Source organism: Chiloscyllium punctatum, chromosome 19, assembly GCF_047496795.1.
Source record: "Chiloscyllium punctatum isolate Juve2018m chromosome 19, sChiPun1.3, whole genome shotgun sequence".
Lineage (NCBI taxonomy): Eukaryota > Metazoa > Chordata > Chondrichthyes > Orectolobiformes > Hemiscylliidae > Chiloscyllium > Chiloscyllium punctatum.
The window spans coordinates 51,306,849-51,329,664 of NC_092757.1; the positions used below are offsets into that span (position 1 = coordinate 51,306,849).

The window sequence follows — 22,816 nt, forward strand, 5'->3', positions numbered from 1 at the left end:
AGATACTAAAACCCAATTGAATTTGAATTTTACTGTTTTGACAATGTCAAACCAATGAGACAATCCGATATGTTGGGGTATAAAAAGCAGGCATTTTGGACAGTTAGCCGGAAAGAGCACCACCTGCCACTGTCAGACAGAATGCCCGAAAACACTCTCTATCAAAGGTACCTTTTTCATCTGAAACATCTGAGCAGCAGAAGACCGAAGGTGAACCAGGAAGATCTGCAAACAGAGGAAGATCAACACCGGAGATGACAGCCGCTGTCTGGTTTTGAAAATTGAGTTGCTATAAATTTAATAGGGGCTTTATTGGATCAGTGTATTGTTAGAGTGTGAGGTAGATAACAAACCTTTAAGAGAAAGGAGGGTCACTTTAGAGTTAAAGGATAAAATTGATTTTTTTTGGTTAAATAATGGAATTTTGGCAGTTCTCTGTCACTCATACTTTAACAGGTAATAAGGTGAGGTTAGCTTTTCTGTGTGTTTGGTTTAATTAGCAGAAGGGTTCATCATCATGTCGTTACAATAATAATACACTTCTGTATGGAATCTCATTTGTAGAATGAGCATTTGTAAGTCAGGTGTTCATAGAGAGGGGACTGCCTGCTCTCCTAATGCTAGTGATGAAAGTATGTTGGACTGTTGAGAGTTCAGTCTTCTGGATGAGACATCAAATCGAGATCCCTTCAGCCTTTGGAGGTGGATCTCAAAGATCCCAGGGTATCACTTCTGGCCAATATTTGTCTCTCGATCAACATCAATAAAGTATTCTCTTTGCTGTGCTCCTAATTATGGGAGCTTGCTGTGTGCAAATTGACTGCCACATTACAACAGTGGCTAAACTTCACTAAGTATTAAATTAACAAGAAAGTACTTTGTGAAGTCTTGAGGTTGTGAAAAGCATTATGCAAATGCATGTTTTTCCTTTCGAAGATCCCTGGCTTTTTATCCCATTGACTTTTTCTCCTGTTAGTTGACAATTAATGACATGATTTGAAGCGTCTGTATACCTAATACGTGAATCATAAATTTCTTGTTATAAACATGCAATAAATATCCCTGGAGTTGCCATAACATTGCCTCCAAACTATACAGCATCTTGACTTGGAACCATGTCACTATATCTTCACTGTCACTGGATCAATACCCAGTTATTCCCTTCCTTAACAGTGCTATGGGTGTCCCTACACCACACGGACTACAGTGGTTCAAGATGCCGGCTCACCTTCACCCACTCAAGGGCAATTGGGGAAGGATAACAAATGCTGGCAGAATCAGAGACACCTACATCGTGCAAACGACTAAATAAAAAAACTTCAAATTACTGTATTAGCAGAGTCTTCATTGCACTTTCCAAGAGATTACAGCAGCAGATTCTGAACACTCTGTGGAAATTGGCACCCATTAAGTTTCTCCTTAGAAGCAAGTAAACATTGGCAGTTATAGGGCACATGAATCGATATTGATTATATACATGTGTGTGAGTGTACTGGATGTTTGCAGATTTTGCTTTGGCACTAAACTGCAGTAAAATCAGTGGATATCTCTTGGTGCAGTGAGTAGTGTCCCTGTCTCTGAGCCAGCAGCTGTCAGTTCAGGACATTCATCATGGGGTCAGACAGGTTGATTATCAACCTGCAAATCCTCCCAAAATGCCTGTGGAGCAGAAACAGGAGAGCTTACTCTCCAGTCAACACTAAGGGGAACTCAGCACAACAGCCTCCTCTTGTTAAAAGATTCCACACCTGAATTCTTCCCACAGGCCCCCCACTCTGTGGCAAGCATCCTCCTTGCTTCGAGGGACCACAGGAAGATTGATACGGCAGAGGGAACCCATTTGGCCCTATCATCTCCATGCTAGCCCTCTCATCATCCTCCTGCAAACCTTCCTCTGCGTATCTGCCCAATTTCATTTGAAAGTTATTGTTGAACCTGATTCCACCAATTTTTCAAGAAATTAATTCAAGACCAAACGAACACTCGCTACTTAAGTGATAGTCTTCACATCTTGCCTCGGCCCTTTACCATAACATGTCTTTCCATTTCATTTAACGGAGATCTTATCACATTTTGCAATGGGTTAAACTAGTCCAGCAGGAACTATTTCTGTAAAGACGTCTACGGTACAATTTAAACTCTTTTCATGTGTGTCATAGCAACATACATGCTTTTGACTTCTTAACCTATGTAAGAGGTCTCCATGGCTCACAAGAATGAAACTATGGTCAATCAGTTATGTAGAACTTAAAAAATGATCTTGCATCACATCATCTTCATGTTTCCTCCGAAAGCTGTTTTCCTGATCCAGGCTCTCAGTATTACAAACTACCAATAACAGAAACTGGAATAACAGCCAAACAGTCTATTCGCTTTAGTTTTCTTTTGTATTTGTCTAATAAGTTCTGGTGACACAGTGGTTAGCACTGCTGCTACATAGCACCAGAGACCTGGGTTCAATTCCTGCCTCAGGCAACTGACTGTGTGGAGTTTGCACATTCTCCCTGTGCCTATGTGGGTTTCCTCCCACAGTCCAAAGATGTGCAGGTTAGGTGAATTGGCCATGCTAAATTGCTTGTAATGTTAGGGGTATGAGTGGGTTGTGCTTTAGTGTGGATTGTTGGGCCAAAGGGCCTGTTTCCAGGCTGTAAGTCATCTAATCTAAATTTAAAACAGATTGACATTGAGTAGAGGGAGCAAGAAGAAATTGTGGGGTGAACCTTGTTCATTTTGTGTTCCTGAAATGGTTTGGCTACAGATATCTGCTTGAATGCTAGCTTTAGTGCACTGCTGTGTGTGTGTGTGTGTGTGTGTGTATGTTTTCACCTTTTGAAAAACAAATGCAAGGACGTGCAGAGAAAGTTTGCTGTACTTTTCCAGGTTTTCAGGTTATTGTAATTTGATTCACTGGATGATAACGAGGGTGGGTGGTGACTGGGGAAAATTGTGAGCTGCTGCTGTATTCTTAGCTGCCTGCCCAGAACCGAGTCTTTTGTTTCTTTAGTACCCCTTTAAGGAAAGTGTGGAGAGAGTTTGCAATACGAGTGTAAAAGAACGGTTAACCAATGAAAGGGATCTAAACATTTCACCGCCCCTTTTTCTGGTGATTGCAGATCCAGCTGTGGTTTGCAAATTAAAGCCAAGACAAATGAAAGGTTTTTAGGCACAGAAGTAAAGATTGTTCTTGTTTTAAGCGAAATTACTTTTAAGAACTATTTTGTGTCTAATTTACGTTGTCAGAGTTCTTTTCTGTACAAACTATGACGGTGATTGAAGTCAGCCTTGTCACAACATGTAGAGTATTAAATGAGATTGGGGAACCACTCCCACTAAAATTCCCAGCAGCCTCACTCATTGTCAGCTAACAGAGGGGGATGGTATTTGATCTCTGGCTGCTGGACAAGTGTTTGTCTCTGGGAATAATGGAGCTCTCAACTTTTCCCAGATTTTTCACCTCAGTGTTTGACAGATTCTCTGTGCTGTCCTTGTTCTTCGTGGTGTTTGCCCTGGTCTTTGACTTCATGAAGAGACGCAAGTGTCAGAATTACCCTCCTGGGCCCCGGGGTTTGCCTTTCTTTGGGAACATTTTTCAAGTGAACTGGAACAGCCCCCACTTATCGTTTGCCAAGGTAAAGCACAAATGGTCGAGAGTGGAGAGTGAGTGAGAGATCCATTGTGTCCTGGAACTAGGACTTCATGATAGCCTGCAATTTATCTGACAAAGTGTGATGAATTTGTCTAATAAGTTATTATGGTTAAAAAAAATCACACAACACCAGGTTTCTTTGGAAGCACTAGCTTTTGGAGCACTGCTCCTTCATCAGGTGGCTGAAGGAGCAGTGCTCCGAAAGCTAGTGTGCTTCCAAATAAACCTGTTGGACTATAACCTGGTATTGTGTGATTTTTAACTTTGTACTCCCCAGTCCAACACCAGCACCTCCAAACAAGTTATTTCGGAAACTTAATTTAAAACAGATTGACATTGACATTGAGTAGAGGGAGCAAAAACAAATTGTGGGGTGAATGTTGTTTATTCTGATCCCATTTTGTGTTCCTGAAATGGTTTTGCAACAGATATTGTTGTGAAAGAATTACTCCATATTCCGTTAAAAAAAAATTACCAGGAGATGCAGAAATCCTTCACAAACTTAAATCTTGTAAAATCAAAACTGTGGGAGCCAGCAAAATATCTCCCCCGACTCCCCACAAGCACTTTGTTCTCCTCCAATTTGTTGGTTCCATGCTTACCAGATAACATTAGCATAGCTAATAATGCTGGCTTGCTTTGTCTTTCGAAACTAATCATCATCTGTCACACTGCTTCCCTCCATCACACTGAACCTATCACATTACAAAACATCATCTTCAGCATTAGCTCATCTCCCAGTGATTTAACTAACCTATCACAAGCCACTAACATTATCTGTTACTCGAGCTTTGTAACATGATCCTGGGCATACATTGCAACACTAAGTTAACTACGTTAAAAATCACACAACACCAGGTTATAGTCCAGCAGGTTTAATTGGAAGCACACTAGCTTTCGGAGTGACACTCCTTCATCTGCTTCCAATTAAACCTGTTGGACTATAACCTGGTGTTGTGTGATTTTGAACTTTGTACACCCCAGTCCAACACTGGCATCTCCAAATCATGAGTTAACTACATAACTGCCAGAATAACTTCCATAATATCTGCTTGAATTATCGCTTTAGTGCATTGCTTTGTGTGTGTTTTCATCTTTTGAAAAACAAGTGCAAAGATGGGTAGAGAAAGTTGGCTCTACCGTTCCAGGTTTTAAGGCTATTTTAATTTGATTCACTGGGTGGTGACTGGGGAAAAAGTATTAGTTGCTGCTGTATTCTTAGCTGCCAACCCAGAACCAAGTCTTTTGTTTCTTTAGTATCCATTAAAGGATACTAAAGGATGTGTTTAGTGGTGTGTGCGTGGTTACAGTATTTAAGTATTTCTCAGTATTAATCAGTTGATGGGTGATTGCATTAACCAGTGCAACATCCGCTGTACATAACAAACGCAACACCAGCCTTGGAATGTGAGCTGGGAAGCCAGACATATTGAGGCCCAAAACCACCTCAGCGGACCAGGGCTGTGGGTGACTCTGTGTTTGAAATCATTCTGCGCTGACCCATGTTGTTATCTGACCCATATGTGGCCAGTGAGAAAGTCAAAAGGATAGCCTTCCCCTTTTGCCTAGTTAACTCATGTTTCTCTTTATTATGTTTTAAGCTATGGAAGGAATATGGCGATGTGGTGAGTGTACAGTTCGGATGGACCAACACAGTGATACTAAACGGCTACAAAACCCTAAAAGAGGCGCTGGTGAAGAAATCGGAAGACTTTGCCGACCGGCCACAGTTTGCAGTGTATGAAGAAATCTTTAAGATGACAGGGGAAGGTAAATGTCGCAGGTTTTAGAGACAGCCACAGAAATCCTGGGAAGTGGGTTGGGAATTATTTTACAGCTTCTGCTTCCTTCCATTGGGCAATCTGCAGGACATTCAGTATCCCACTGTATCTGTGGGAATGGATGCTAAAGACTCTAGAGGAGTTGGGTCTTGGTGTGTCTGGGGGACTGGTTTCGGTAAATTCAAATGTATTATTCATCAAGCCACTCCGATACTGGTTTCAGTGTAAATACTTAAGTCTACGTTCTCTGAATTCTCTGATGCAGAATGTTCTCCATCCCTTTTGGATACTCTGTGTGCCACCATCAACACATCTATGCTCCTTGTGTATGGGAAGGGGGATTGCTGACTAGTTGGAGAATTGGTCTGAAATGGAGTCAGTTTCTACAGCCAAATGGACAGCCCACATGAGGTACTTGCAGCCCCCAGCAACAAAGCCTAGATGTCCTCAGAACTGGCAGAGTGAAGTCTCAGCATAAGTTTTAATGTTGCACCATCGCTGAAATCCTGTGAGAGAGATGCATAAAGGAAGCCAGAAAACAACATGCCCAGCAGCAACTAAATCAGCTCCCTCAAAGAGGGCAACTGGGTAATCGTCCCTGAAGACAGAAATCTGTGAGTGGATTAAGAAATACCTTAAACTCTTACTCAATGGAGAACATTGTCCCTGAAAAGGCTTTCAGTGCCAATCCTGACAGTTCTGCTCTGGAGAAGCTGGACAACGTGACCTCCAAGACCAGGGAGAATCTCACTCCAAGTGATTCCCTAGGAAACAGAGCTTTAATCTTCAAAAGTGGAAATACAGCATTAACTCTAAGAAAAGGGGCAGAAATCAGCCATTGAATCTGCCCTGCCATTCACTGAGATCATTGGCTGCTCTGATCATCCATTTTCCTGCCTTCTCTGGAAATAAGCCTTCCAGCTCAGCGAGCGTACCTACATCCAAAAGCTGTTGAGTTTGTAAGTTCAGTGAATATTGATTCACACAATAGTGCCAGGTCTAGATTGTCATGACAGAGTGCTACAGTGCAGATGTCTAAGTGGGTAAATTGATAAATAGAGTAGCAGTGTTAAATAAGTACATGGATATTGCAAGGCTATAAAAATTCAAGTCCTGAATGATCTTCACAAACATGAAGGAATCCTATACCGTGTAAGTGGAAAACCTGCCCCAAACTGGTTGTCACAATTCACCCAAACGTTTGCCCATTTCATGTGCAGAAACGTGGTTCTGGAGTACTGCGAACAGCTCTGCTTGCCCTGTTAAAGGAAGGATATTATTAAACTGGAGAGGGTTCAGAAAAAAATTACCAGGATGTTGCTGGCAATGGAGGGTTTGAGACATAAAAATAGACTGGAAAGACTGGGAATTTTATTTTTGCTAGAACATTGAGGGGTTGACCTTTATAGAGGTTTATAAAATTGTGAGGGGCCTTTCCAAGGTGAATGACAGGAGTCTTTTCCCTAGGTTGGGGAAGTTCAAAACTAGGGGGAATATTTTTGGGGTGAGAGGAGAAAGATTTAGAATGGACATGAGGGGCAGCTTTTTTACACAGGGTGGTTCATGTGTGGAATGAACTGCCAGAGGAAGTGGTGCAGTGACAACATTTAAAAGACATTTGGATAAGCACATGAATTGGAGGGGTATGAGCCAAGTGCAGGCAGCTGGGACTAGTTCAGTTTGGAAACATGGTCAACGTGCACTGTCTGTTTCCATGCTGTGTGACTCTAAATTACCAGATGTCAGAAAAGAGAGTCCCCACCAGAAGGAAGGAAACTCCCTAGCCAATCCAAGGGCAGTACTCTTTATTGGTGCCAGCTATGTACAGAGCTGCCACCTTTTGTATTGGGTTCCCAGCCAAACCAAGCAGTGCTTCATTTCAGAAGTGCTTTCATTGTGTCCTACTGTGCATTGCTTGGGTCTTGATACCAACTGAGGCCAGAAGTCTTTGTAACTGTTAACATATGTTTATTGTTACACCATTCATGATGGTACGGTTACAGAGCAATATGTCCAGATTTGTGAAGGGGCTAACCACTTTGTACGACATATGATTACTGAGGTCACATTGTTATTACAGCTGGCTCACTGATGTTTGTTAAACCCTACCTGTTTCCCTCACTGCTGAATTTTCCTGGACATTCAGGTTGACTGTTCCCAATGTTTTTGGACCAGATCATCAGGAACACTATGTTGTTACGACACTGGGTAAAACCTCCTGCTTAATTTAAAACAGCAACACAGAGAAGATTTATCCCGTGCTGTAATCTGTGAAAATTTGAGAGGCCAAGAACTATTTAAAATAAAAATTAACAACTTTATTTCTTTAAAGTAAAGCAGAGAATAATTAACTCACAACTATTTACACCTCCTTTCTCTAACCTATCTTTACCTCCCCTTCTACAATACTAGTCCAATAAAACTCTAAAACTCTCAATTAAGATTTACTGGAAAATTCAAATTTTAAAACCAGCCAGCGGTCGAATCTTCTCTTTATCTTCGGTAGATTTGCTCTCCAGGCCAGTGTCGAAGTTTCTCTCGGTGCAAACTCCTTCTCCAGACAGGTACCACTCAGAGTTCACCCAGAGTCTACAGCTGTTGCTCTGGTGGCAGTTCTCCTCCCAACTGTTCGAGTTTCCCCGGTCTTACAGCATTGGATTGTGTCATTGACTTTTAAGATTGTCAATATACTCAATTCTAACTTGATTGAAATTTGGTTTGTTTTCAGGGTATTCAAATCTGTTTTGTCGTTTGCAGGCAACCAGTTACTTCAGGAGCTGGAGCACATGTTACATTGTGTATTATTGAGAAGACTTGATGCTGTCACTGCTAGTGTTTACTCTCTTAAAGGGATAGTACACCCACATCTTCATAATAATGAAAGCCCTGTCAGACCATCCCTTGAAATTGAAAATCCTGGAACTTGCACCACTTCTTCAACATGTAGCACTTCTTCATTAGCACTGATCAGACAAATTGGCTGATTGAAGAATTCTGCTCTCAACTATCAGAAAAGTGCCACATCGGAAATTAAGAGTCAGCTACGACAGGATCTACTTCTGGAGACAAGCGAGTTGATAGTCTCATACTATCAAGTTCAATCCCAGATACATCTCCTGGTTAGAAATCTTTAATGAAGGCTCCTTTCTTTTTCAATTAGAATTGCAGAGGAATTGTAAAGTTGATCAAAAGCTGAGAAATTCCTCACAAAATGTCATCCAGCCTTCCTGCAGAATGGATTGGAATCATCATTTTGGCACTTCCTCATGGGATGGAATATAGTCACCTGACCTGGAGAATCTTCTGCTGGCTGTGGAAGACATATTTACACAAAAGGCTGCTGATTTAATAAGGATTTGCTCTGAGTCCTTAACACACACACACACACACACACACACACACACACACACACACAGGCCCTCTGTCAGCTTGTCCATTGTTCTTAAGTATGGTTTCACACCTATTGAGAGTTGGAAGGTTACTACCTCTCAGAATCTAGAGTTTGACATGTAATATTGAAGGTGCACTGTGTAAAGTCACTTAATAGTTGAAGGCAAGACAGTAATGATTGATCTAGAATCGAGGAAAACACTTACATTATCTGTGTCAAAGAGTGTGGTGTTGGAAAAGGATAGCAGTCAGGCAGCATTCGAGGAGCAGTAGAGTTGACATTTCACGCATAAGCTCTTCATCAGGAATAGGGCTGATTCCCGATGAAGAGTTTATGCTCGAAACATCGATTCTCCTGCTCCTCGGATGCTACCTGACTGGCTGTGCTTTTCCAGCACCGCACTATTGGACTCTGACTGTCCAGCTTCTGTAGTCCTCACTTTCTCCTCCTTGTATTATCTGGTCAGTATGGAAGAATTGAAACAAAGGGTCTGTTTTGATGGTTTTAGCTCTATGACTTTAAAGCAACTGAGCAGAATGCCTGCTCCCAATCATCATGCAACCCCACAGAGCTAACAACCGTCAAAAAGCTTCTTTTCTTGTTCATTTTACTGGATTTTCCTTCATAATGGAGGTGATCTATTTAATGGATTTTGATAAGGTGATTTTGCATTGTTAACCTGCTGAAAGTGATCAAATCTATCGCACCAAAAGCAGTGGACTCCCCACGAGTAGGAATTTTATCACTTATAAGTTCTCCTTTACTTCACAGTGTCAACTTTTAAGATGTTCTTTCTCTATTTTTCATGACCGTTGGTGAGTGGACCAGATCTCAATGGATAACATTATGGTGAAATATGATTGTTGTGCCATTCAGCTGCTCATTCCTCATCTCTTCTTGAAAGATTCTCTGGAAGATATTGTCCATTATACAATACCATAGAAAGGTGTAGAAACAAAATCACCATCTTTCCGTTGTAATGCTGTAGGAATTGTCTTCGCAAGATATGGCCCTTGGTGGAGAGAACAGAGAAGGTTTTCACTTTCGACACTGAGAAACTTTGGGCTTGGGAAGAGATCTCTGGAGGCAAGAATCCTGGAGGAAGCTAAATTTTTAAACAAACAGTTTGAAAATGCAAAAGGTAAGGAATTGATATTTTCGAGGACGTGGAAGATCCGTGAGCTGTTGTGGAGATGTACTAACACTTTGTGCGCGTATTAAAATTCCACAGGAATTTAGCAACACATGCCCAAGATCCCCCTCAACGTTAATATGAAACAAACTGATTGCCAGGAATATCAGTGATCGGATAGATTGTCCCAGAATGGTTTTCCAGCGGCACCGTCATCCCTTGAAGTTTCTGAAGCACTGCCTTAGTTTGTGGGACCTTGGTGCTGGGTCTGTTTGTAGTTCCTGAAGGCTGTTGTGGATCAGAATGTGTGCAGAGACACTGGCGCTGTCCGGGCCAAAAGGAGCAGAGATTTAGTAATGAGTTGTGGAGTTGGAGGTTTGGAAATGAAAAAAAGTAAGGAGAACTTTATCCATGAGGACCTGATGAGGTTCTTCTGAATAGCCAAAAGTAGGTTAACATTCTCTTCTTCCCCAGCGAGTGATGGAGGTGGGGAAATTCAACATACTCAAGGTTGAGTTAACCAGATTTTTGATCTATACAGGAGTCCAAATGTTATGGGGAGCAGGCAGGAAATTAGAGTTAAGGCCACAACAGATTAGCACTGACATGATTGATTGACAGAGCAAGAACAAGAGGGCGAGTGGCCTGCCCCTGCTATTTCCTCTCGTCTTGTCATCTCACATGATCAACAAAAGACAAGACGACAATTATCTGGTGCAAATATTTACAGTGCAATGGGAGAAAGTTGGGAGTAGAACCAGGTGATTTCCTTTTACTGACAGACAGTACAGACATGATGGGATGAATGGCCTCAAACTGCACTGCAGCTATTCTCGTTCATGCATTATAAACTCTCTCAAAGTAGTTGTACCTCGTTTCAAAGCAGATCATTTTTCTAAGGAGGGCAAGCAGTGGCTGGGATTCAATAGATTCAATTTTGAATTGAACGCCAGCCCGCAGCAGTTACTAAAATCCCTCTGTGCGATCGGTAAATGTGAGAGCTCAGACATGCTTGCTGCTAGCATCTTGACTTGGAACATTCACAAGTGACACTTTTTTCTTCAGGTCTCCCTTTTGACCCACACATCAGTCTGAACAATGCAGCCTCAAACATTATCTGCTCAATCATCTTTGGAGAACGATTTGACTATCAAGATGAAAACTTCCATAAATTCCTTCACTATCTCTCAGAGGATTTGGCCTTGGAAGGTGGATTTTGGGGTCAGGTAAGTCAGATCCACAAGTATATTGGGAAACTGTGTGTTGTAGGATTTTGAACATCATTTCCAATCTCATATGGAGCAAAACCAAAGTGGATTCATGGTTTAAGACAGTGATAAGTCTCTATTTTTAGAAGATATACTGCAATAACTTGGGAACTCAGACTGATGAAAGGCCCAGTACAAGTACAAGATCCTTTATCCAAAATGCTCAGGACCAGCTGTTTTTCAGAATTTGGAATTTTTCAGTTTTCAGTTTAATGGTGAAATTTCTAAAAATCTTACCAGAGAAGCAGACTTCTAACTAAGAATGTACTTGGCCACGTCCCTCCATGTCTCATCTGGGTGACACACATCGAGTGGGTGTGGACTTGGGTTAACTGTTTGCTCGCCAAACAACCTTATTAATGCAAGGTTTGTGAAGGTTTGTAGCTCAGGTTGAGGTTTAGGGTGTAGGTTTGCTCGCTGAGCTGTAGGTTTGATATCCAGACGTTTCATTACCTGGCCAGGTAACATTATCAGTGGCGACCTCCAAGTGAAGTGAAGCTGTTGTCTCCTGCTTTCTATTTATATCTTTCTCCTGGGTGGGGTTCCTGGGGTTTGTGGTGATGTCATTTCCTGTTTGTTTTCTGAGGGGTTGATAGATGGCATCTAGATCTATGTGTTTGTTTATGACGTTGTGGTTGGAGTGCCAGGCCTCTAGGAATTCTCTGGCATGTCTTTGCTTAGCCTGTCCCAGGATAGATGTGTTGTCCCAATCGAATTGGTGGTTTTTTTTCATCCGTGTGTAGGGCTACGAGGGAGAGAGGGTCGTGTCTTTTTGTGACTAGCTGGTGTTCGTGTATCCTGGTGGCTAACTTTCTTCCTGTTTGTCCTACGTAGTGTTTGTGGCAGTCCTTGCATGGAATTTTGTAGATGATGTTGGTTTTGTCCATGGGTTGTACTGGGTCTTTTAAGTTTGTTAGTTGTTGTTTGAGAGTGTTGGTGGGTTTGTGTGCGACTAGGATTCCGAGGGGTCTTAGTAGTCTGGCTGTCATTTCTGAAACTTCTTTGATGTATGGTAAAGTGGTTAGGGTTTCTGGCTGTGTTTGGTCTGCTTGTTGTGGTTTGTTCTTGAGGAATCTGCGCACTGTATTTTTTGAGTATCCGTTCTTCTTGAATATGTCGTATAGGTGGTTCTCCTCTGTTTTCCGAAGTTCGTCTGTGCTGCAGTGTGTGGTGGCTCATTGGAATAGTGTTCTGATACAGCTTCGTTTGTGTGTGTTGGGATGTTTGCTGGTGTAGTTGAGTATTTGGTCAGTGTTTGTCGGTTTTCTGTATATGGCAGGTTTATAATTCTCCCTTGTCCTTTCTTTCTACTGTGACGTCCAGAAATGTGAGTTTGTTGTCAGTTTCTTCCTCCTTTCTTTATACCTGTGAGGGTGTTGTTGATGATGTTAAATGTCTCTTCGATCTTGTTTCGTTTTGTGATGACAAAGGTGTTATCTACGTAGCGAACCCAGATTTTTGGTTTGATGATTGGTAGGGCTGCCAATCATCAGTGGAGAGAGAAACACTCTTAAGGTTTTCAGTACAGTAAGACTCTTCAGAACAGTTTCCGTCTGACATTGACCATGCAATCAGAAATGTGCTGCAGAAGAGAATGTGTTTAATTCCAAACTCTGTGTTCACCGCAGCTGCTGAATTCATTCCCCTTTATTCGCAACCTCCCGGGTCCACACCAGAAGATATTCAAAAATCAATGGCTCCTCGTCCAATTCATTCAGAACATTGTCATGAGGCATGAAGAATTATGGCCCCCTGATGAGACCAGGGACTTCATAGATGCCTTCTTAGCTGAGCAGGAGAAGGTTTGTAATGGATACTGCACTGTATTAGGGGTAGAGATGTGCGGATGTGTTTTAAATTATTTTCTGAGGTTATTAAGGGTGGGGGGATTCAGTGCATTGTTTAATCAATTATCAGAGACCAGCATAGATTTCTCTCCTCCCTACGTATTGTACTTAATAAGATATAATCCTAATTCTATTGCAAAGAGTACTGATCCAAGTGCAGCAGCTAAATCAGAAACCAACCTGATAAAGGGCTCAGTACCAAAGCAGACAGTGCAGGAACCTGCTGGCACACCAGGGGAATCTGCCAAAGCACCTAAAATCAGATTAAACTGGGTAAAATCTTCGTACAACTTGGGAATGAGTGGCCCTCGTATGGCACACTGCCTTTGGTTGACAGTCTGAGAACCAAAATCCAGTCCCACAGAAAAGATGGAGTTGTTTCAGAAGCTGCAAACAAAACCTGTCTCTGATCGTGTTTTTGGGATTCTTGCTGGAGAGGGGGAGCAGCCCCAAGTCGTGGCACCAATGTAGGCACTAACAACATACAACGAAGAGAGATGGGATTGAAGGCAGAAATTCAGGGAGCTAGGGTGGAAGCTAAGAGCTAGGACAAATGGAGTTGTTATCTCTGGTTTGTTACCCGTGCCACGTGCTAGCAAAGCAAGGAATAGGGAGAGAGAGGAGTTGAACACGTGGCTACAGGGATGGTACAGGAAGCAGGGTTTTGAATACCTGGATAATTGGAGCTCTTTCTGGGGTGGGTGGTACCTCTACAAACAGGATGGTCTTCACCTGAACTAGAGGGGTACCAATATCTTGAGGGGGAAGGATTCTGCTAATGCTCTTTGGGTGGGTTTAAATTAATTCAGCAGGGAGATGGGAACCTAAATTGTAGTTCGAGTATAGAGGAGGTTGAGAGTATGGAGGTCCGAAATAAGGTTTCAGGGTCGCAAGAGGAAGCAAAAGGTTGATTTGAAGTGTGTCTACTTCAATGCCAGGAGCATCTGAAATAAGGTGGGTGAACTTGCAGCATGTCAATACCTGGGATTTCAATGTTGTGGCCATTTCAGAGACATGGTTAGAGCAGGGACAGGAATGGTTGTTGCAAGTTCTGGGATTTAGATGTTTCAGTAAGATCAGAGAAGGCAGTAAAGGAGATGGGGGTGTGGCATTGTTAGTCAAGGACAGTATCACAGCTGCAGAAAGGACATTTGAGGACTCGTCAACTGAGGTAGTATGGGAGTTTTCTGTAGACCTCTGAATAGTTCCAGAGATAGAGAGGAAAGGAGACCAAAAATGATTCTTGACAGGAATGAGAGTGACAGGGTAGTTGTTATGTGGGAATTCAACTTCCCAAATATTGACTGGGGATACTATAGTTCAAGTACTTTAGATGGCTCAGTTTTTGTCCATTGTGTGCAGGAGGGTTTTCTGACAGTATGTTACATAGTCCAACAAGGAACAAGGCCACATTGGATTTGGTACTGGGTAATGAACCTGACCGGATGTTAGATTTGGAGGTAGGTGAGCACTTTAGTGATAGTGACCACGATTAGGTTATGTTTAGTGATGGAAAGGGATAGGTATAAACTGGAGGGCAAGAGCTGCAGCTGGGGGGGAAAGGCAATTACGATGTGATTAGACAAGATTTAGGATACATAGGATGGGGAAGGAAACTGCAGTGGATGGGCACAATTGAAATGTGGAGCTTATTCAAGGAACAGCGACTGTGTTTCCTTGATAAGTATGGACCTGTCAGACACGGAGGAAGTTGTCAAGTGCAGGAGCTGTGGTTTACTAAGGAAGTTGAATCTCATGTCAAGAGGAAGAAGGCGGCTTATGTTAGGATGAGACATGAAGGCTCAGTTAGAGCAATTTGAGACTTACAGGGTAGCCAGGAAAACCTAAAGAGAGGGCTAAGATGAGCAAGGAAGGGACATGAGAAGTTGTTGGCGGATAAGATCAGGGACAACCTTAAAGCTTTCTACAGGTATATAAGGGATAAAAGAACGACTAGAGCAAGATTAAGGCCAGTCAAGGACAAGAGTGCGAGGTTGTGCATGGAGTCCAAAGAGATAAGGGAAGTGCTAAATGAATATTTTTCATCAGTTTTCACACTGGAAAAAGACAATGTTGTCAAGGAGAGTACTGAGAAACAAGCTACTAATCTAGATGGGATTGAGGTTCACAAGGAGGAAGTGTTAAGAATTCTGGAAAGTGTGAAAATAGATAAATCCCCTGGGCTAGATGGGATTTATCCTAGGATTTTCTGGGAAGCTAGGGAAGAGATTGCCAAGCCTTTGGCTTTGATCTTTGTCATCATTGTCTACAGGAATAGTACAAGAATACTGGAAGATTGCAAACATTGACCCCTTGTTCAAGGAGAGTAGAGACAATCCTGGTAATTATAGACCAGTGAGCCTTATTTCAGTTGTGGGTAAAGTGCTGGAAAAGGTTATCAGAGCGAGGATTTATAATCATCACACTAGGAATAAGTTGATTAGGGATAGTCAACATGTTTCGTGAAGGGTAGGTCGTGCCTCACAAACCTTTTTGAGTTCTTTGAGAAGGTGACCACACAAGTGGATGAGGGTAAAGCTGTGGATGTGGTGTATATGGATTTCAGTAAGGCATTTGATAAGGTTCCCCATGGTAGGTTACTGCACAAAATACAGAGGCTTCGGACTGAGGGCGATTTAGCAGTTTGGGTCAGAAATTGGCTAGCTGAAAGGTGGTGGTTGATGGGACATGTTCATCCTGGAATTCACTTACTAGTGGTGTACCTCAAGGATCTGTTTTGGGTCCACTGCTGTTTGTCATTTTTATAAATGACCTGGACGAGGGTGTAGAAGGATGGGTTAGTAAATTTGCAGGCGACACTAAGGTCGGTACAGTTGTGGATAGTGCCAAAAGATGATGTAGGTTACAGAGGGATGTGGATAAGCTGCAGAGCTGGACTGAGAGATGACGAGTGGAGCTTAATGCAGAAAAGTGTGAAGTGATTCACTTTGGAAGGTGTAACAGGAATGCAGAGTACTGAGTGAATGGTAAGATTCTTGACAGTGTAGATGAGCAGAGACATCTCAGTATGCATGTATATGGATCCCTCAAAATTGCCATCTAGGTTGAAAGGGCTGTTAAGAAGGCATATGGTGCGCTAGCTTTTATTAGTAGAGAGATGAAGTTTGGAACCATGAGGTCATGCTGCAGCTGTACAAAACTCTGATGTGGCCGCACTTGGAGTATTGTGTACAGTTCTGGTCACCGCATTTTACGAAGGATGTGGAAACTTTGGAAAGGGTTCAGAGGAGATTTACCAGGATGCTGCCTGGTGTGGAGGGAAGGTCTTACGAAGAAAGATTGAGGGACTTGATGCTGTTTTCGTTAGAGAGAAGAAGGTTGAGAGGTGACTTAATTGAGACATAAGATAATCAGAGGGTTAGATAGGGTGGACAGTGAAAGCCTTTTTCTGAGGATAGTGATGGCTAGCAAGAGGGGACATAGCTTTAAATTGAGGGGTGATAGATATAGGACAGATTTCAGAGGTAGTTGTTTTACTCGGACAGTAGTGGGGGTGTGGAATGCCCTGTCTGCAACAGTAGTAAACTCGCCAACTTTAAGGGTATTTAAATGGTCATTGGATAGGCATATGGATGAGAATGGAATAGTGTAGGTTAGATGGGCTTCAGATTGGTTCCACAGGTCGGTGCAGCATCGAGGGCCAAAGGGCCTGTACTGTGCTGTAATGTTCTATGTTCTATCTAAAAAACGTGTAAAGACATGGGTTCACAGGAATATTTTGGCTCTCTTTAATTCATTATGTTTTTATGACTGATATTTAAATCTTTATGTTGCACATTTAGATGAAGCATGATCCCAAGACAAGTTTTCTGAAATCCAATTTGTTAGGGACAGCTATAGACCTCTTTGCTGCTGGAACTGAGTCCACCTCCACCACCCTGCGCTGGGCTCTACTCTTCATGGTCCTCCATCCAGATGTGCAATGTAAGTGTGTCTCTGTCTCAGAGTCAAAGCCTGGGCTACTCTGCATTCCTGGAGGATAGCAAATGTGTTTAAGAAGGGGATTCGGGAGAACCCTGGTAATGATAGGCCAGTGAGCCTCACTTTGGTTGTGGGTAAGGTGTTGGAAAAGGTTATAAGAGATTATTATAAATCCTAAAAAGGAATAATTTGAATATGTATAGTCAACGCGGTTTTGTGAAGGGTAGATTGTGCATCACTAACCTTATTGAGTCCTTCAAGAAGGTGACAAAACAGATCAATGAAGGTAAAACGGTACATGTGGTGTATATGGACTTCAGTAAGGTGTTTGATAAAGTTACACATGATAGGCTATTGCATAAAGTAGAGTTTTAGGATTGAAGGTGATTTAGTGGTTTGGATCAGAAATTGGCTGGCTGAAAGAAGACAGAGGGTAGTGGTGAATGGGGAAATATTCTTCCCTTGCTCAGTTACCAGTGGGTGTGCTGCAAGGATCTGTTTTGGGGCCACTGCTGTTTGTCATTTTTATAAATGATCTGGAGGTGGGTGTAGAAGGATGGGTTTATAAATTTGCGGATGACAGTAAGGTAGGTAGAGTTGTGGATGGTGCTGAAGGATGTTGTGGGTTACAGAGGGACATATTTAAGATGCAGAGCTGGGCTGAGAAGTGGCAAATGGAGCTTAATGTGGAAAGGTGAGGTAGTTCACTGTGGAAGAAGTAACAGGAATGCAGAGTACTGGGCTAATGGTAAAAATCTTGGCAGTGTAGATGAGTAGAGAGATGTCAGTGTCCTGATGCATAAATCCCTGAAAGTTGCCATCCAGGTTGATAGGGTTGTTAAGAAGGCATATGGTGTGTTGGTATTTATTAGAAGGGCGATTGAGTTTCAGAGCCACGAGGTTGTGCTTCAGCTGTACAAGACACTAGTAAGGCCACACCTGGAATACTGCATACAGTTCTGGTCACTGCATTATAGGAAGGATGTGGAAGCTTTGGAAATGGTTCAGAAGAGATTTACTAGGATGTTGCCTGGTATGGAAAGAAGGTCTTACGAGGAAAGGCTGAGGGAGTTGAGGCTGTTTTCATTAGAGAGAAGGTTGAGAGGTGACTTAATTGAAACATATAAGATGTTTCATCCTTCTACGCCCACCTCCAGATCATTTATAAAAATGACAAACAGCAGTGGCCCCAAAACAGATCCTTGCAGCACACCCACTGGTAACTGAGCGAGGGAAGAATATTTCCCCATTAACCACCACCCTCTGTCTTCTTTCAGCCAGCCAATTTCTGATCCAAACCACTAAATCACCTTCAATCCTAAAACTCTACTTTATGCAATAGCCTATCATGTGTAACTTTATCAAACACCTTACTGAAGGGTCAGATAGAGTGGACAGTAAGAGCCTTTTTCCTCAGATGGTGATGGCTAGCGTGAGGGGACATAGCTTTAAATTGAGGGGTGATACAGAACAAAACTGCATTTAGCCCTTATCCCTCTAAAGCTCTCCTATGCATGTATCTGTCCAAATGTTTTTTAAGTGTTGTAACTGTACCTGCATTTACCACTTCCTCTGGTAGTTCATTCCAAATATGAACCACCCTTGTGTGAAAATTTTCCTTCACGACTTTCAAATCTTTCACCTCAACCTTAAAATTATGCCCTCTACTTTTGAACTCCCCTACCTAAGGCAAAGACTTTTGCTATTCATCATATCTAAGCTCCTCATGATTTTACAAATCTCTATAAGGTCACGCCTCAACCTTCAACCCTCCAGTGAAAGAAAGGGCCAGCCTATCCAGCCTTTCCTTATGACTTAAATCTCCCATACCTGGCAAGTCCAGGTAAATCTTTACTGAACCCTCTCCAGCTTAATAACGTCCTTTTGATAAAAGGGAGACTAGAACTGGACGCAGTTCTCCAGAAGAGGCCTCACCAACGTCCTTGTCAACTTCAACATAACAGATTGGGTCATAATCTACAGAGAGCTGGCTTGCTGTTGAGTAAGAGATTGTTAACCTCATTGCCTTTATAAACACAAGAGAAAACTGTCCAGTCTCTTTGAAGATGTGTTAAGTATTACATTCCTTTGATATGTCTACAGACAGCCAATTAATTTTCAATCACAGTCATTTTGTGGAAAACACAAATTAAAAATGTGCACAGTACTTTTAGAGTTCTTACTCATGATCAAACCAAAGTCATTCCATCTTGCAGCTTCTACATTACATCAGCACTCGAGATGATTGTCAACATTTGTTTTCTTCTGTTTCTGTAGCTAAAGTGCAGGAGGAGATTGACAGTGTAATTGGGAAGGAGAAAAAGCCAGCCTTGGAAGACCGTGAGGAAATGCCGTACACTAATGCCGTTATCCATGAAATCCAACGGGCGGGAAATATTGCACCCATTTCAGTTCCTCATCAAACATACAGAGATACAGAGATCATGGGCTACACAATCCCTAAGGTATGGTCTGGATTCATTTCAAATATGTAGCCCCATCTTCTGCTGCCAAGATCTGTTCCTCTTTGAAATTACAACTCCTCACCAAACGTAATTATTAATTATGAACATTCCACTGATACCTTAAAATGAGGAAAGCGAGGATTCTCACTGAGCTGAGCAGCTCCCTGTTACTTTAGGAACTGAGTACAGATATCTATAATGGGAAGGTGAGGATATAACGATAGGAGGGCTCATTAGACCCAACCACTGTTTCTCTTCTGTTGGTACATCTGTGTCCGTGTATCTCAGGAGTGGGAGCACATTGATACACTTGAAGTCTTCTGAGTGGGGCCCACTGGGGTTTGAGTATACCATCAGCCCTAGCAATGTCATTCCAGTTTAAATTCATTCCTTTTTGAGGATTGATTTGTATTAGAGTGCTCCTTTAAGAGGCATAAACTTGGCTAATAGTTTAATTTGCTTATGATCATTTTGACTGGTTTAATTGAAATAGCATAATGGTCAAATGACAGGATGGTTGCAGCCTGTCAGGCCAAAGTATTCAAGAGTAGGAGAAACTCAAAATAGTCTCACCATCCAGTCCTTGCTCAATTGCCTTACAATTGTTTCCTCATCTGATTCAGATGGAGTTCGCTTTTGAAAGTCATGATTGAATCTGCCTCCAATAAACTCTTAGGCAGTGTGTCCCAGTTTCTAACCACTCACATGCAAAACAAAATCTTCATGTCATCCAATGGTTATTAGTCAGTCTGCAACTGGGGGTCATGTTCTTTAACCCAGAGGGGTCAATATCTCCCTCCCAGGTACAGGAGTGGCTGCCTCCTCGTTGCTGTGATGGCTGATTACAAATATATTCTTGATTAATGACTCTATTTTAATGATGTAGGGAACAATGATCATCCCGAATCTGTCCTCCGCCTTGTTTGATGAGAATGTTTGGTCGACTCCACACCAGTTTAATCCGGGTCACTTCCTCAACTCAGAGGGGAGCTTTGTGAGACCAGAAGACTTCATCCCATTCTCTGCAGGTAACGTACAATTCGAGGAAGCATTAACCGTACTGAAATAATGGTGACCAGCTTAATGTAGGGTTCACCTCAAACAGGATGTGGAAAATCCCATAAATTTAATGTCAATCTTGAAATCCTCCTGTGGGTGACCAGTTTTGAAAGGGTTAATTCTATATCAATTGAATAAAAATAAAGATAATACTTACTTAGTGTTGAGAAAAATTGATTTCTTGGAGATGGGGTGGGATGCTATCAGAGGGACATTGGGTATTTAAAGTACTGATTGCTATTGTGATGTAGGTTTTGTTATATATTGCTATTCTTTGGGAACTTGAGTTTAAAAATGGACGGAAGTAGATATTAGTTTTCTCTGCTGAGCATGTGACTTCTTTATTATAAAGTTCAGAAAGTCATTTTGTGCAATGAACTGAAGACACCCCTTCCAAAAGTTGTTGTTTAATCAGTGTGACCCCACAGTGACCTTCCGACCTCTCACCTGCTGACTTGACCATTCTTTGCTCCTCTCTCTCTGCAGGTCGCCGTGTGTGCCTGGGGGAGCAGCTGGCAAAGACTGAACTCTTCCTGTTCTTCACCTCCATGCTCCAACAGTTCACATTCCATCTCCCAGAAAATGAGCCAAGACCAAACTACACTGAATCTAAATTCGGAATCACCCTGAGTCCATGTCCTTATCGCCTGTGTGTTAAACTCAGATAAGATGTACGGGGGGGGGAGGGAGCCTCTAGAGCAGTGAGGAGTCCCACACCTCCTTCAGTTTCAAACTGATCCCCTCACTAATTTTTTTTCTGACCCCCCCCCGTATAAATTGTACTTAAATTCCTAATTACTTGTGTTATTTATATATGAAACCAAACCACCTTGATTGATTGTTTTTGTTTTTCCTTTGAACAATTCATTCATAGATTCACAAATGATAATGTGACTAATGTTGACAATCTAGTTTTATGAGGAATTGTGCAATTTTTCTATTTGTTTTGGATTTTGGAGATCCGTCTTTGCCAACTTTGGATTTTTGCAGCCCAATTTCAAAAATGTGTGGAGGTGCCGGTGTTAGCCTAGGCTGAACCAAGTTAAAAATCGTACAATACCAGGACTATAACTTGGAGTAATCCAACATTAGTGATGAATTATTGCAGGACTCCACCTGCCCCAGTGTAGGCCTGACCCTCTCCAGATGAGGCTAAATCGAAACCGTGCCACCAGCATATGAAAAGCAGCCAATGCAACCCATTCTAAAAGATGAAAGACTTAACAGCAGCAATCTAGGTTTGTTCAATATATCATTTCAGTTGAATGACACTGTGATCGTTTGCTATAAATTCTGTCTTATGATCCTGCTCCAGAGCTACTTGATGAAGGAACAGCGCTCTGAAAGCTAGTGCTTCCAAATTGGACTATAACCTGGTGTTGTGTGATTTCTAACTATAATCAGAAAGAATATGATTAGAATCCTGACCCATATCCCTATTGTGCAGGAATATACAGAAATAGAGGCACTGTCGGAGCAACATATAAAACAAGCATTAATTCTCAGTGCATTATCATCAGATAAACTTTATTATACTGATTATGTGTCGTATTAATCAACTGATTACACATTCCACAAAAATATTTCCGACTTAAAAGTCATTAATTTGCCACATTGACATGCATTTTAGGGAAGCTAAACTTCTGTCTTGAAGTCACTAAATATTCACGTGAACAAATATATAAATGCACATTAGTACAAAGACACTAAAGGGAGATTTTCTCTTCAGGCCTGTCTGGAATGCGGATTGGAAAATTTGTGAGCTCCCGGTCAATTGTTTAAAAATTCTTGCACAGATAATGGTCATCACCAACAAGGCCAGCATTTGCTTGGGTAGCATGGTGGTTCAATGGTTAACACTACTGCCTCACAGCACCCAGGACCCAGGTTCAATTCCAGCCTTGGATGATGTCTGTATGGAGTTTACACCTTCTTCCCCCTGTCTATACAGGTTTCCTCCCACAGTCTAAAGACATGCGAGTTGGGTGGATTGGCCATGCTAAATTGCCCATTGTGTGCAGGCTGGGTGTGTTAGCCCTGGAAATGTAAGGGGTTTGGGTTGGATTCTCTTTGGAGGGTTGGTGCAGACTTGATGGGCCTAATGGCCTCTTTCTGCACTGCATGGATTCTTTGATTCTTGTCCCTCATTTCTGACTGCCCTTGAACTGAGTAACTCACAAGGACAATTCAGACTCAACAGCATTGCAGTGGGCCTGGAGTGAGAAACCATGCTCTCAAAACATTACTCTGGGCCTCTGGATTACTACTCGAGTGACAGTACCAAC

The 22,816-nt window shown here is 42.1% G+C and overlaps 1 protein-coding gene across 1 annotated transcript; it reads left to right on the forward strand.

Moving 5' to 3' along the window:
- The first annotated feature begins 3,267 nt into the window (after positions 1–3,267).
- LOC140491338 (cytochrome P450 2J2-like) lies at positions 3,268–22,071 on the forward strand. The gene is made up of 9 exons (XM_072589373.1): positions 3,268–3,629; positions 5,248–5,416; positions 9,807–9,959; positions 11,016–11,176; positions 12,847–13,020; positions 16,869–17,010; positions 19,285–19,472; positions 20,359–20,500; positions 21,018–22,071. The coding sequence occupies exons 1-9, from the start codon at positions 3,375–3,377 to the stop codon at positions 21,197–21,199; spliced, it is 1,566 nt and encodes a 521-aa protein (XP_072445474.1). The 5' UTR covers positions 3,268–3,374; the 3' UTR covers positions 21,200–22,071.
- The last annotated feature ends 745 nt before the right edge of the window (positions 22,072–22,816 follow it).

Excerpts from the sequence above, each read along its gene's own strand:
- LOC140491338 (XM_072589373.1), top strand. The coding sequence starts at position 3,375 with ATGGTATTTGATCTCTGGCTGCTGGACAAGTGTTTGTCTCTGGGAATA. Across the intron at positions 11,177-12,846 it reads AAGGTGGATTTTGGGGTCAG|CTGCTGAATTCATTCCCCTT; the intron begins GTAAGTCAGATC and ends TGTTCACCGCAG. Across the intron at positions 17,011-19,284 it reads CCTCCATCCAGATGTGCAAT|CTAAAGTGCAGGAGGAGATT; the intron begins GTAAGTGTGTCT and ends CTGTTTCTGTAG.